This window comes from Cebidichthys violaceus, unplaced genomic scaffold (assembly GCF_023349555.1).
Source record: "Cebidichthys violaceus isolate CVI_PGR_0920_01 unplaced genomic scaffold, fCebVio1.0.p SCAF_6, whole genome shotgun sequence".
Lineage (NCBI taxonomy): Eukaryota > Metazoa > Chordata > Actinopteri > Perciformes > Stichaeidae > Cebidichthys > Cebidichthys violaceus.
This window is the reverse complement of record NW_027176816.1, coordinates 15,649,282-15,664,387: the sequence shown is the minus strand read 5'-3', so window position 1 is coordinate 15,664,387 and position 15,106 is coordinate 15,649,282. Positions and strand designations below refer to the sequence as shown.

The window sequence follows — 15,106 nt, the reverse complement described above, 5'->3', positions numbered from 1 at the left end:
GTGCAGTTAAATGATTTAGAAACACACTGAAATTGTGAATTACAGTTTCCAATCGCTACTGATAACACAGAGCCAGGTATAAAGAGAGGGTGCAGGGTAAATGAGGAGAGGATTGTTTCATGTGGAGCTGGGCTGCAGACAGGTGTGGGAATATCAGAGCTCCGTTGGCCCGGAGCCCTCCGAGGAAACGCCTTCGGACATCAAACGGACTCTTTAATTGGTCCTGGAGCATGAAAGAAGCCAGGTCTTTATTAGGGCTCTATCGTGTCCTACCAGCCTCCCCGTCCCTCTTTTTTCTCTCTCTGGGTCATCGTGTTTCACTCCACACACGTAGCAAATCTCCTCGGCCCGGATTACTGCTTCGTAGGGATTTGGGATTTCCGCCCAACACATGTTGCACAGTTACCGTGTGTGTTGTGCTTCCATGTGTTTTCTGCTCTTCCACCGGTCTTTCATGAGAAGCCAATCCGTTTCCAGCACCGCTGACTAAGAAATAAGGAAGTGATGGCACGGCATGAAGAGAAATTGTCGCTCTGAAAACCTGCATCTTTTTGGTCCGTGAGATGGAAGGAGATGGCGGCGCAGTAAGCAGGTTTGCCGGGGCAACGGCATCACAAGATTATTGACCAACTGTTGATACCATTCAGAGGCTGGGAGGAATTCTTCCCCTGGCTTTTTTCATTTACTCCAAAGTACTTAAGGTGGATGTGTATTTTTTTTTCACATCCGTAATTAACTCTAGCAACATTGTTTTTCCTGAAATGCAATTAGTTATTTCAGGCTGAAACTTGTAATCTCAGCCATTCTTAATGGACACAACCAAGAGGAACAGTTTTTTCCCCATCGGCTCGGTGTCTTCAGCCCTGATGTGTTCCACCGCCACCGGAGATAAGCCCGGACCTCCGCCCAGAGGGGCTTTCTCCCCGGAGGGGGACGGGGGCAAACCTAAGGAGGTGGCCGAGTGTAAGAGCCAGCAGCAGGCCCCTCCGTCCCACGTAGTGGAGGAGCTCTTCTGGATAGGCAGCAGCATTGTGGCTTTCGCCAAGTGGAGGCTTGGCTACGTGGGTAAGCTCTGTCAGATAGTCTGAGTAGAGTTTCTTTTCTTTTTTAATTTATTTATTGCAAGACAAGAGACAATACATAGACATAACAACAAGAGGACAACAAGAACAGTGAGATACAAGCCAGCAAACATCATATAGTCAGTGTATGACAAAATAACACAACTTTTCTATTTTTCATCAGACAAAGTTCTGTCTTCATTGTTAGTGCAAGTGTTGAACTACCTGCTCGCTTTCAGTACTCGGCTGTGAATATTTTGCAACAAAACTCTTTAAACCGGCAGTGATGTGAATTTTCTACAGTAGCAGCACTTTTTCAATGAAAGGGTCCCAACAGATGGACGCAAGCAGAGGACCGTGTGACAGTAAACTGTTGTATCGCCTAAGATACTATAAGATACTTCATTGAGTTAAATGCTGTGAGTAAATGAACCGGTACGTGGTGTATATGTCTAGGGCTTTTATTGTGAAAGGTAGTACTCGATGAGGACAAGGAGGGTTCCATTCATTCCCCCAACTGTCAAAGTGTCTCTGCGTGTTTAACCTTTACACCACCGTCAGTGTTCATTAGGTCGCCACTTTAACGTCAGCTAAACGGCCATCTGCACCATGGAATGACCTGTGTGTGGGTGTGGGTGTGGGTAGGTGGGTGTGTGTGTGTGTGGTGGGGGGGGGGGGGGGGGGTTGCGACATATGGCCTCCAGACAATCCCTCTAGCTTAATTTGGTGCCCTGACAGTAGCTGGCTGCTCCTGCTCGGCCCACATTGTGGCTGTAGCAGCAGGTTAGCCTGAGCGGGTGTCACCTCAGGTGTCACCTCAGCCTCAGCCAGCTCTCCTTATATGCCAAATATATGTAAAAAGAAACGGTTTCAAATGTTTGACTCACAGTCCCTTTGTAGCTCCGTATTGCGTAAGCCCGCCCACTTTCTCGAGGTCCAATCACATGCTCAAGATTTGATCTAAATGCCTCTTAACCGTCGTCACTGTACAGACGATGAAGACTGCTAATGCTGTTAAGTACTGCAGCGATAATGTAGGTCAGCCCCTTACATGGCAACCGCGTCCTGCCAGGAAGTTCAGGTCGGGACATGGACGGGCCTGAACTTTACTGTTGACTATAACGGGTGTGGTTGAAAACATTTACATTCCTCACAAAACATATTCAGAGTTTGAGATGTGAAGGCAGCATTTCCAAACCGAGTGGTTCTAAACACTTAAGTATTAAGTCTAAATGTTTCAAGTGGTGTAACATTTTCATGGTGGGACCACCCTTCATCAGGGTCTGACCTTTACCTTACCCTAAACCTTGAACGTTGTGCCCGAAATCCTTACGCTGCAGAGTACACAAATTTCAGTTTCACGACAGACACAGAATAATATTATTCAGATCATCTAAGTAGCCATAATCTGAACTGGCTAACCATTTCTGCAATGGGAAATCATTTTATGATTAAAAATACAATCTCCCTAATGTTATTTACCTCTTGAGTAGAATATCTAAAAGAACTACACCTGTTACAACCTAACTGAAAATAGATCCGCCTAGACGTCTGCTTTCATTTGGGACACGGACTCCGGTATCCTGGGTGAAAGTCTCGTACTTTTATAACATCCTGTGAGGAAGGATGGCTCAGACGCTCCTCCGCATTGTTCACATGAAAATATTGTCTGTCAAACGATTTGTGATTTAAATGGGCACAATATTGCACATGCACCACTCTGAGTGTGATCTCCGTTTGAGATTTGTTGATTGGTTGTTATCTCTCTCGATGAGGCTTCTCCTGTGCTCTCATTAATGGAGCTGAACACCCAGTTAACGTTCAGCGTTCCTCCACGTCCACTCGCGCTTTAAATCTGATGTTGTAACCATGGCAACGAGCCCAGACTCCCACAGTACTAGAGAGTACTGCCTCTCTGTGCCTCATGCTCCTCTCTCTCTCTCTCTGTCTCTGTGTGTGTGTGTGTGTGTGTGTGTGTGTGTGTGTGTGTGTCTCTCCCTACACACAAGGATGCACTGATTTGACTTTGGGTGTTGGCTGATACAGAGTAGCAATCTGATACCAGTGTTAGATGAATAAGCTGACTTGGATCATTCTTTTATGTGTAAAGCAACGTCAGCCTTGACTTCAACATTTCTTTCCTAACTTTGTAAAACAAAATGTAACAAATGAATATATATATATATATATATATATATATATATATATATATATATATATATATATATATATATATATATATATATATACACAGTTGTGGTCAAAAGTTTACATACACTTGTAAAGAACATAATGTCATGGCTCTCTTGAGTTTCCAGTTATTTCTACAACTCTGATTTTTCTCTGATAGAGTGATTGGAACAGATACTTCTTTGTCACAAAAAACATTCATGAAGTTTGGTTCTTTCATGACTTTATTATGGGTTAACAGAAAAAGTGATCAAATCTGCTGGGTCAAAAATATACATACAGCAGTGCTAATATTTGGTTACATGTCCCTTGGCCATTTTCACTTCAATTAGGCGCTTTTGGTAGCCATCCACAAGCTTCTGGCAAGCTTCTCGTTGAATCTTTGACCACTCCTCTTGACAGAATTGGTGCAGTTCAGTTAAATTTGATGGCTTTCTGACATGGACTTGTTTCTTCAGCATTGTCCACATGTTCTCAATGGGATTTTAAGTCAGGACTTTGGGAAGGCCATTCTAAAACCCTAATTCTAGCCTGATTTAGCCATTCCATTACCACTTTTGATGTGTTTGGGGTCATTGTCCTGTTGGAACACCCAACTGCGCCCAAGACCCAACCTTCGGGCTGATGATTTTAGGTTATCTTGAAGAATTTGAAGGTAATCCTCCTTCTTCATTATCCCATTTACTCTCTGTAAAGCACCAGTTCCATTGGCAGCAAAACAGCCCCACAGCATAATACTACCACCACCGTGCTTGACGGTAGGCATGGTGTTCTTGGGGTTAAAGGCCTCACCTTTTCTCCTCCAAACATATTGCTGGGCATTGTGGCCAAACAGCTCGATTTTTGTTTCGTCTGACCACAGAACTTTCCTCCAGAAGGTCTTATCTTTGTCCATGTGATCAGCAGCAAACTTCAGTCGAGCCTTAAGGTGCCGCTTTTGGAGCAAGGGCTTCCTTCTTGCACGGCAGCCTCTCAGTCCATGGAGATGCAAAACACGCTTGACTGTGGACACTGACACCTGTGTTCCAGCAGCTTCTAATTCTTGGCAGATCTGCTTTTTGGTGGTTCTCGGTTGACTCTTCACCCTCCTGACCATTTTTCTCTCAGCAGCAGGTGATAGCTTGCGTTTTCTTCCTGATCGTGGCAGTGACAAAACAGTGCCATGCACTTTATACTTACAAACAATTGTTTGCACTGTTGCTCTTGGGACCTGCAGCTGCTTTGAAATGGCTCCAAGTGACTTTCCTGACTTGTTCAAGTCAATGATTCGCTTTTTCAGATCCATGCTGAGCTCCTTTGACTTTCCCATTGTAGCGTTTGTGGGCGTTTGTATCCAATGAGCCCTATTTAAATGGCCTCAGAGAAGTCACCAGTTGTAGTCACTCATAATCACTCACAAGAAGTTAAGAGGCCATGCTATGAAGCTCATTTCATTGACACAACTTTCTAAGTCACCAAAATTGCCAATTCATGTTGCTGTATGTATATTTTTGACCCAGCAGATTTTGTCACTTTTTCTGTTAACCCATAATAAAGTCATGAAAGAACCAAACTTCATGAATGTTTTTTGTGACAAAGAAGTATTTGTTCCAATCACTCTATCAGAGAAAAATCAGAGTTGTAGAAATAACTGGAAACTCAAGAGAGCCATGACATTATGTTCTTTACAAGTGTATGTAAACTTTTGACCACAACTATATATATATATATATATATATATATATATATATATATATATAAATTGACTGAATTATTATTATAGTAATACATCGGGCACCAGCAACTTTGGAAAAAAGTCTTAAAATTAAGAAGAATCCCGAGTCAAGTGTAAACCTTTAAATGCAGCATCATTGTCACTGATACCCGATCCAGTTATTTGAGTCCGTATCGGCCGATATGTGATATTGGTGTGTTAGTGTTGAACAGTGTGACTATTACAGAAGAAACATATACATTTGGCTCATTTTTCACCACAAAACACCTTCAGACCTTCTTCTAAATGATAGGAATGTGTGTGCAGAGTAGTAACAGTGCAGTAACAGATTCTTTTTCCAAATTAAAGGTGAAATGGCGGTGAGATAGTGAGTTTGTAATGAGCAATATGACAGAATACTACTATGTTTATTTATAAAGGGACTAACCAAACCGCTAGTGTCTGACATGAGTGATTCGAGGCCTCATGAAGGAGATCACATTCCAGTAGAGGTGGGGGGGCAAGAGGCACACGGTGCACGTATGAGTACTAGAAAGTTCATGTGGCTTTTAGGGTCCCGAAGAAAAATCAAACTGTGCCAATAAGGCAACATTTTGGATTTGAAGCCGACTAAAGAGGAAACCTAGCAAGCTGTGAAATATAAAAACACCATGAGTGTGTTCCAATACCCGAGATCCCATACTATTCAGTATGGCAGAAAAATATTTAGTATGTCTCACTACATAATATGTCAAATGCAGTATTATGCCAAAAATACCAGGATGTCCTACTACGTCTGGTCACATTTTACAGTACTGATACTGGGCACAGACAGACTCTTGTTGGCTTGAGTGTGGAGAGACTGCTCTGTGGTGTTTGTGTTTTAGTTGCATCTGATTGACACCTGTCCTGGTGTCAACTGCATTGGCATTTCTATTTTAAAGTATCATGTAACAGTAGTAATTTATTTAAATCAATATTCTAAATATTTTGAGTTGCTTCACCCAGTTGTGATCGCCCCGCACTGTAAAAGTGGGACACAGTTAAGTCCCATCTGTCCACTGAGAGCCTATAGGCTTCACCTGCTGCGTGGATTAAACCCACAAAACCGTCCTCCTTCTGTGTGAGCACTCGTTTGTGAAGTGCAGTAGGAGGAGATTTAGTTTGGTTTACTTCCCAAGGGCTTTCCCACTCACTAGAGCAGACACGTTCTCCTTCTAGTCCACTGGCAGGGGAGTTTGAGCAGAACCTCCTCCTCTGTGAGTAAGTCTTGTTCCAAGAGGACCACAAAACCCAAGTGTGTTGTGCTGTTACGTTCTCATCTTATCTCCACTTAGCCGAGAACAATGGGACGTCCCGACAGCTCCCTCTTAATGTCGGTGAAGCTAACGCGGTGCCAGCTGAGCTCTCTGTTTGCTGGGAGACTGTGGTGGTTGTTAGAGTGCGGAGCTGCTGTTTGACGGGGAGGACCGCTCTGCAGAGTCTGGATGCTCACGTTCCAACCCAAACTTTTGACAGCAGCTCATTTCACGGGTCGCTGCCCGCTCTCCTACTCCTCGACATCAAACGCCTCCATCAGCCGGCAGCTACAGAAATAACTCTTCCCTTAAAATCGATAAAAAGCTGGTCCACACAGCCGTGTTGCATGAATGTTGCTTCAGAATCCAAGCTGTTAAATCATTAAGGGGCAGTTGGTTATGAATAATATGTGCATTCACCCACAAACATAAGTAATCTCAGATAGCATTGGTAATTTGTTTGTTCAGGTGTTTTGTGTAATGGCTCATGGACAATTCCGTTGAATGATTTTACAACATATATTTCATTTGCAGTTACGATGTCTTGGATGCTACAATACATTATAAATGTTACAATACTAGTCATTTGTGGTACCTTGCTTTGCCCGGTCACGTTTCTTCCTGCTGATTCGCCGATCGTCGATGAGCAGTATCGGCCGATATGAATCGTTTTGTTTTGTTACATCTATTTCACCACCATCCCAAAAAATGTTTTGAATGCCACAAAGTTGGGGTAAACCGTCAAATATTCGAAATGTTATGCTTTTACTTTATCATCATCTATAGTGGTTATTTGCACAACAACACAATTCAAATGATTAGGAAATAAATAGTTGTATTTTTATTGATAAAATCTTTGCTTTAAAAGTCTTAATTATATATTATTAGCGGTATAGAGCTAGTGTTAAACAGACCATAATTCCCTCTCTAATATCTATTTTATAAAACAGTTTTTCACCCAAAACTACATTTTACAAGATGACATTTGAACACACCATGATATTGTTATAATTTACCTTCAACCAATACTCATTTTTACTGAGTAGAGCTTAAAGGCACCACAATGTAACTGAATGGAGTCTCCGCTAATATTAGTGGTTAGATCCTTTAAATACTTGTGGTCTTATGATATAATATGATATGTAGAGCACTTTGATGATGTGGTGAGCCGGTCCATAGTAATATTGAGTGTTCTGTTGTTGTTGGCAGTGGTATTATAGTTTTTTGTTTATTTATCTGATGTTTGCTGATGATTTTCCAAAAGGACAAACTAATAAATATGTATTTATCCACATGCGGCCTGTTTCCCAGTAAGAAATAGTAAAACACTGCTTTTAGCACTTAAGCTGCTTTTCCACCCAGGAGTGCCTGGTCATTTTAGTCCTGGGACTACTTTTCAAGGAACTAAAAAGGTTCCTTCACCTCATTGTCGTCTGCATTTCCATAGTGATCTAAAAACCTGGAGACTGACGAGGGCTGCTAATTGGTCGCAGAGGTAAACGCAGCCTGCAGCTTCCTGTGTCTGCCCGTTTTATCGGACAACAAATAAACTCAGGTTGTGTTTCACTGCTACATTTACTGCTGCATGATGGATGCAGTTCCTCAAAAGGTTTCTAGTCCAATGAGTTCCTCAAAGGGTTCTTAGTCCAATGAGTTCCTCAAAGGGTTCTAGTCCCTGGGGTAAGTTCTTGCAGTCTTGCAGAAAATTGCCTACAGGACTAAAGTGTGTGGACCAGCTGAGGATGTGTGAGAGTGAGGGATCCAGCCTAGACGAGGGATCAAAAGACAACCTGTGACCTAGAGTCAGTCTTTGGGCACGCAGGGCTGCAGTACTGATTACTGTCCTAAAGGCTGTCCTTAACAGGAGAGTCACATGTCCAGTCAGTCCTGCTCTACCAGACAGTACTGTACGCTGGTTCAGCCGCTTTGCATTGTCACTGCATTAGTTAACATGTAACCATAGAGTGTTCAGGGAGTTAAAGTATAGAGGCCCAGCATGGCCATGGTTCTACCTGCACAATCAATGTTGTATAATCACCCTGTAAGGGATGTCTTTCCAACATTCAGACTGAATGGCAACCTTCTTCCCCTCTTAAATGAAGTGGTGTAATAGAGTAGATGATCCGTGATGAATATGTGAATGGGTGATCAACATTAATGCTTTCTAGTCCCTCATTACGCTTCATTGTGGAACTCCAATAAATGGAGTTTTCACAGCAATATGAAATGGATATTAGAGAGTGAATTATGACCTGTTTAACTTTCTAACACTAGCTCTAAGCAGATTAGAATACAGTGAAAGTACTAATGACAAGATTTTATCAATAAGAATACAATCTTTCATTTCCTAATTTGAATTGTGTGTTTTTGTTGTTGCAGATAACCACTATAGATAACAATAACAACAAATTAAAGGATAACTTTTAGTATTTTTGACTTTTGGACGGTTGAAATGTTTTTTTTGGGACGCTGATAATAAATAAAAATTGTCTGCAGCCTTGGACTCCAGCTGCTATAACAAAGCAACTGCGGTCTGTATCGGCCGATGCAGCTCAGCAGAGAAACATGATCAGGTTTTCCCCGCTGATCCAATCAGTGGCTCATAACCGTGCTATAATCCGATCCTACCTAAATGTGACCACAATTACCAAAAAGACGTCAGATTGCCGTACTTCTCACAATATATGTTCCTCTTATAGCCAAGTGATCTACGTTGCTGTGGTTTCTAAATTACTTGAGAATATGAAATGATCAAGATTGAAAGAAAAGGGAGCTAGAGAGAAGTAGAGAAGTAGAAACTTGCTCCTTTCTCACCTCCAAACAGCCGACTCATCACGGCATGAGGTGGGTGTGAATGCTGTTTTGCAGATTTGGAAAATGGAAAACCTGGTCAGAGGTCTAAGAGCTAAATGTTGACACGCACAATCTGCACTTTCCTCCAGTGTTTCATAATGTACAGTTTAAGTACTGCTGCTTTTCCTCAAATATCTCAGTGGTTTAGGATCAAAACGCATCTTTACATATTTAGAATTTAGATTTCAAAGATGCTCTAATTAGCCTGCTCTGCCCAAAAGGACTGCTTTAATCTGTAGACCGCCACAGAGCACACTGTCTTAGGCCAGTCTTGTGTTGGCTCGTATTGTTGTCCTAACATTGCTCTGGCCGTGGGTTTGTGGAGTTTTGCTTCTGAGCAGGAGTTCAATAGCAGAGGTTAGCGGAACAAAACTGAACTACATTAACAATACCCTGAGGGGCGGGCTCTCCACAGCCGGCCAGAATCAATGCTCAGTAAAGGCAATCCATCACTGCTGGTTTACTCACCCACACAGCAGATAGTTTTGCATGTTGCATTCAGGGCAAATGAGTCAAAATGTGATCCAAGTTATAACTGTCAAGGTCCCATTCTCAGTGTTTTCTTTGAACTTGTTGAATTTCTTTTTGATCATTTCTTTTACAAAAATTGGAAAACACTGTAATCTATACATCCACCATTTCACCAGCTGCCCACAAATGTTAGCAATGTTAAAAAAATAATTGGAGGCGCTATGTTATATATTTCTTGAACATGTTTACAGCCTCTTCTGTCCTTTCCTCTCTGCTCTGTTTTTGGTCATGTGACTGTTGGTCACAGGTGAATCAATCATGGCTTCCTAGTTACGCTGAGAAGCGCAGAATTTAATGTTTTTTTACAAGATCTGGTTAAAGCAAATGGTTTATTCGGGGCGAGATTTTTAATGAGACATGTAGAACTAAATGTTTTTGATGAAATGTCAACATTTTAAGCTTCGCCTTGGTTGCTTTTCAGATAGAAGCGCTCGTCGCACATGATGTGTTCAAGGACCATCAAAGATGAAAATCTGATGATAATGACGGGTTTTACAGCTCCTGGCTGTGATAAACAGTGTAGTAGTTGTTTAAAGAAAACATGCTTTTCAATCCCGCCAGCGGGTTTTGGTGTTCAGAGGGTTAAATGTGCATTGATGTGGTGTTGGTACGTTTGACTCTTAATGTAGGGTATGAAGGCTAAGAACCTCACCTGCTCCCTACAGTGCAGGCTCAAAACATGCTCCATCTCTCCCTGTTGTCTGGATAAATTCAGCATAGCGTACATTTCCTCTGCACTCAGTCCTTCAGTACAACAACAGTCCTGTCATACACCAACACAATGTCTGCTAGGGCTTTTGCAGGTTCAATTTGAGCGTTTTCAGGAGTTAATTATGTAATCTTATCTGCAGCTAAGAATATTTCAAGTCCTTCACTTATCACAATTATTTTTTTCGAGTATAGATTTATATCACAAGACGATATAAATCTGTCATCTGCTCAATGGAGTGAGCAACAAGTTAGCCTCTTATCTGGGGCTGTCTAAAGCTGTCAGCGTGTGGAAAAGCAGGGCTAAGATCATGTATCGTAATGCATAATTCAAAGCATTATTTGTCGGTACGTTGTCGCTCATGACCAGGGAAGTTGAGAAGAGTTTGGTTAGGGGTCGTTCCTACCGAGACGCGTCACCTGCAAAACTTTTGTTTTCCTATGGGACGGTGCGCCTGGCCTTCTGTCTTGCACCGCATGCTGCTTTTTAGACACGCATAAAAGTTAAAACCTTTCACCGCCAGGCGCAGAGTCGCAACGTCCTTCAATATCACACTTGACCGAGGCAGCCAATCAAATCAAGCAAGAGACTACTTCACCTATTATTTACGTTTCATCGCCTGGTTGCGCAACGCGCAACCCTGCTCCACCGGGTCATCAGCTGTTTTGCCCAACTCGCTTTACAAGTGGCGTTTGTGAAGCGTCTGCTCCTGTTGGGACGCGTCTCAGCGATCGGCCCCTTAGTGTATCCAGCATCCAGCAAAAGTGAACTGCTGTCAATGAGCAGTCGTCTGTAAAGGACGCACTGAGGGCGGCATGCTCAAGTCCGCAGAGCCCTGAAGCCCCGCCGCTAAAGCGCTGTTCGCTAGTTTATTTCAAGTTTTTTAAACAAAGCGTCGAGTCAAATTGCACTAACTTTGACACTGCACGTCCTTTGGTTCCCAGCAATACACCCACCAAATGTTAGCTAGATCGGATGTGAGGTTGTTGCGAAATTCAAAGGACACACACACACACACACACACACACACACACAGAGACAAAAAGTCCTTGCTTTGTTGTTAAGTTCCAGCTTTAATTGAAACTTAACAATCCTTTCTCTAGAGTTGAACTATTGAGCTGCTGAGAAACTGTGGACGTGTTGACAGTCATGTGTGTGCTGAGTTGGCCTGATTTCCTGCATGTTGCGTGGAAATAGTTTGATAGGATGTGACACACTTGATGATTGATATTAGGGCCACATGGGGTGTAACCGCTGCCCAGGGGCATGTGTCTGTCCTCACCACCAGCTTCCTGTGCAGGAACTCTCAAATTCTGCCCCCACAATAAAGGCAAGGACACAGGCTGTATTTTCAGTGCCACCGTTCGTCTCATTAAAGCCAACCTTATTTCCTAGGTGTTGGTTTGTTACTAGAAGGTATAGAAATATTTCAATAAAATGTAGGCCACTATAGAGATCCTCACATCTAAAAAGAGCGCCTGGTTTTATTGATTTTTGCCATATTGTTATGTCATAGTCTACAGTGTGAAGTAGAGAGCTTGTTAAAGGGCTTTTGGTGGAGAAATTGCCTCTCGCTGTCATCCATCTTCTCTCCCTTTCTCTTCCTCCCACGGGACAAGCAGAACCCCTGTCAGCGGTGACAGGCATATCCAAAGCATTTGCTTTGCATTGCTGTGTGTTCATGTGAGTGTATGAGTAAATAACCGTGGTCAGAACGAGAGCCCAGATGGAATTTGGTGGAAAATTGCATAGACGCTCAATCCCTTGAATGAACATGTCGTGTATGCACATTTTGTCAGTCACGCTCTTATTTTTTTATTTTTTATTTTTTCAGTTACACTGCACATTCCAGCGGTTTTCCCTTTTGACAACTTTTCAACCCTTCTTTTCTTTTTCTTCTCCTTCTGTCTGGCTTGTCTTCTCGCCTCCAGTGGAGAAATGTATGAGCTCCATGCAGATGGGGACCCAGATGGTGAAGCTCCGCGGCGGCTCCAAGGGACTGGTGCGGTTCTTCTTCCTGGACGAACACAAGTCGTGCATCCGCTGGAGGCCCTCACGCAAGAACGAAAAGGCCAAGAGTGAGTGTCTTCTTCTTTGTTCTTCCAGTCACCAGGGAACAGCATATCAAATGTCTCTTTATTCATGGTTCAAACCTATGGAAAGCCGTTTGTGTCATCTCCCATGTGACGGGCAAAGGGCTCATTCAGTGTTGCCGGGCGTCCCATGAGCATCCTCTGAATCTTCATGTGTCGTCTTTCTATGATGCTCTACCTATCCGGCCTTCAACAATTAAATTAGTCTTAAATACATACTGAGTGATTGCACCAGCCTCTGTTGTCTTACATTTAATGACCCTGCCAACAAGTTTTTCATAATGTTTACCAACTGGACTTTGGACCCCCCCCCCCCCCCCGGTATTTTTTTTTATAAAGACGGTATTTTTACTATTGAATTCTGTTATTGAACTCATCATTTAATGCCGATCAAACTGTGATCAGCGACACGTGACACTTATCTGTGAGCCTTTTAGTGCACAACAATCTGCCTTCTATTCAAAGGAAATGGTGACTCATTAATGGAAGAGAACAGGCCCTCGCTCAGGTTGTTTGCTTCCTCTCTGTCTGATGTGGCCAGTAGTGTCTGCAAACAGTGGATACATTCTAATGCTTTTGAACTGATGCCACTGAGTCCATTTGCTGCCTTTGAGTCTACTTGTATTATAGTTTGAGCATGTCCCAGGTAAATATTTCCATAATTTATTCACCAAAGGAAAAACATCTTCACTGAGTCTACGTATTGGTGACCCAGGATAAGTCTTATGAGGCTGGTATTCAGCTGGCTCTTTTAGTTATTTTTCCTAAACATTCCCCTTTTTGTTCTTTAGACCTGGACATTTATTTCCCTCTGCACGCTGTATGTGCGATGAGCAGAACCAAACAGTTTCCCGCAGTGTTTTAGAATAAAGGGAGGCAGCTCTGGGGGTCTCATGGGGACTTAAGGGCTCAGTTTCCTGTTGCTCTCCCTCCTCTGTAGCCCAGGATTTAATAAGCTTCTTAAATCGACTTAATTATTCATCAGCTTCAATCTGCCCAAACAGTGTCTTACACACACTTGCCGCTTAAATGAAAATGACAGGGGTGGGGGGGGCTTTCTGCAAAGATGCTGAAAACCAAGTCACAGAATTGATCCTAAATCTTAAACCTTTTACGGTTGGATGAGTAAAACGTGAACACAAATGGTGCAATCTAGACTTTCTTCAGCTGATTGCGTCTGGGAAACGCCATTGTTTTTTTTTGTGTGAAGGCACTCCTGTTTAAGCTGCTTTATCACAGCGGAACGGGGGCACTCCTCACAGAGCATTTATCTTAATCCAGCTTCCACACACATCGGATAATCTGACATTCAAGAAGGAGTGATGCGCCTTCTTCTCTTTGCTCTGCACCTGTAGATAGATGGTGACAGAGTCGAGCCTTCTGTTGAGTAGACAAATGCATGTTCCCAGCGTTTAGTCCCACCCAGACGGACACTGTGTGTGTGTGTGTGTGTGTGTGTGTGTGTGTGTGTGTGTGTCTGTGTCTGTGTGTGTCTGTGTGTGTCTGTGTGTGTCTGTGTCTGTGTGTGTGTGTGTCCTGCATCCCCTCATGTGACACCTTGACAGGTCTCCGTCACTGAACAAGAAGACTGTTGTCTGGCAGCTCTCTGTGAGGCTTCTCACTGAGCGCCCACTGGGACAGACTGACAGACTGACAGACAGACAGGAAGCGCCGCAGGCTTCAGGTCTGCTCTCACACTGACGGCTGTCCTGTGTATCTGGCAACGACATTTGGCCTTTCTGGCCCCAAAAATAACCAACACACCCAAATGTACAGTTTGAGCATGAAAACCAGCCAGCTAAGAATCCCTTACAAACACAGTTAGTGTTAGTTTGTGTTCGTTTGGTCAGCTGTTTTTAAATTTAGTCAGAAGCCATTTTAACATGAACTTAGATTTAGTGTTTCAAGTCAGAATCCACCTCACCAGCTTTGGTTTGAAAAAAATGTCAGAGAATTTGAGTAAAACTTTGAGACATGGAACGCATGTCCCTCCATAGTTTACTGTTGTGACAGGAAACGCGTAAACATGCAGAATCAGCGATCCCTCTCTTAGTCCTTTTCATGGAAACTTTAGCAGTAAACTCATTGATATGACTGTACTGCGTTGAAACTCATCAATGCTGGCGTTAATGTTGACATTTATTACCAAATGTATTAGCGGACGGTTCACGGTTTGTGTTAAGTTAACGTGAGCAGTCCTTTGGTGGTTGCCTAGCGAAAATAATAAGAAAGACCCCGCAAATGGCAAAAAGCACTTTGTTTGACTGGTCACAAACAAAACAAAAAGTTAGTTTTGTGTTTTCCACTCTGTCTGATCAGACCCTTCACATGAAGCCACATGAATTAAATAACATGACACTGAGGGTAAAGGTTGCTCAGTGAACACACAGCTACAGGATCCACCACGAGCATGTTAGCATTTAGCCAGACCCAGCATGCACCTGTTGGTCACGCAACATCGTGGGTGTGTTTTATTTTGGTCACTTAGCATGCTTGCTAGCTGGTGCATTAAATCGGTAAATAATTAAGGTAGATGCAGGTCAACTAATGCTCATCATAACCTGTCAGGATGTGATTGTTAAGTTGATTGCAGTTTTTAACTTTTTGTCCGGTTCACTTTGTGCCCCGACAGCTGTTCCTCACCACTCGCTCGCCCTGACATTCAGCAGTGAACATTT

General features: G+C 42.9%; 1 protein-coding gene across 1 annotated transcript in view; it reads left to right on the top strand.

The window, feature by feature from the left end:
* plch2a (phospholipase C, eta 2a) overlaps positions 1-15,106 on the top strand; it is a 190,956-nt gene that overhangs the window by 130,245 nt on the left and 45,605 nt on the right. Inside the window, exon 3 of the mRNA XM_068732737.1 lies at positions 12,267-12,413. Coding sequence (XP_068588838.1) covers positions 12,267-12,413 — 147 coding nt within the window. The remainder of the gene's footprint in view (positions 1-12,266; positions 12,414-15,106) is intronic.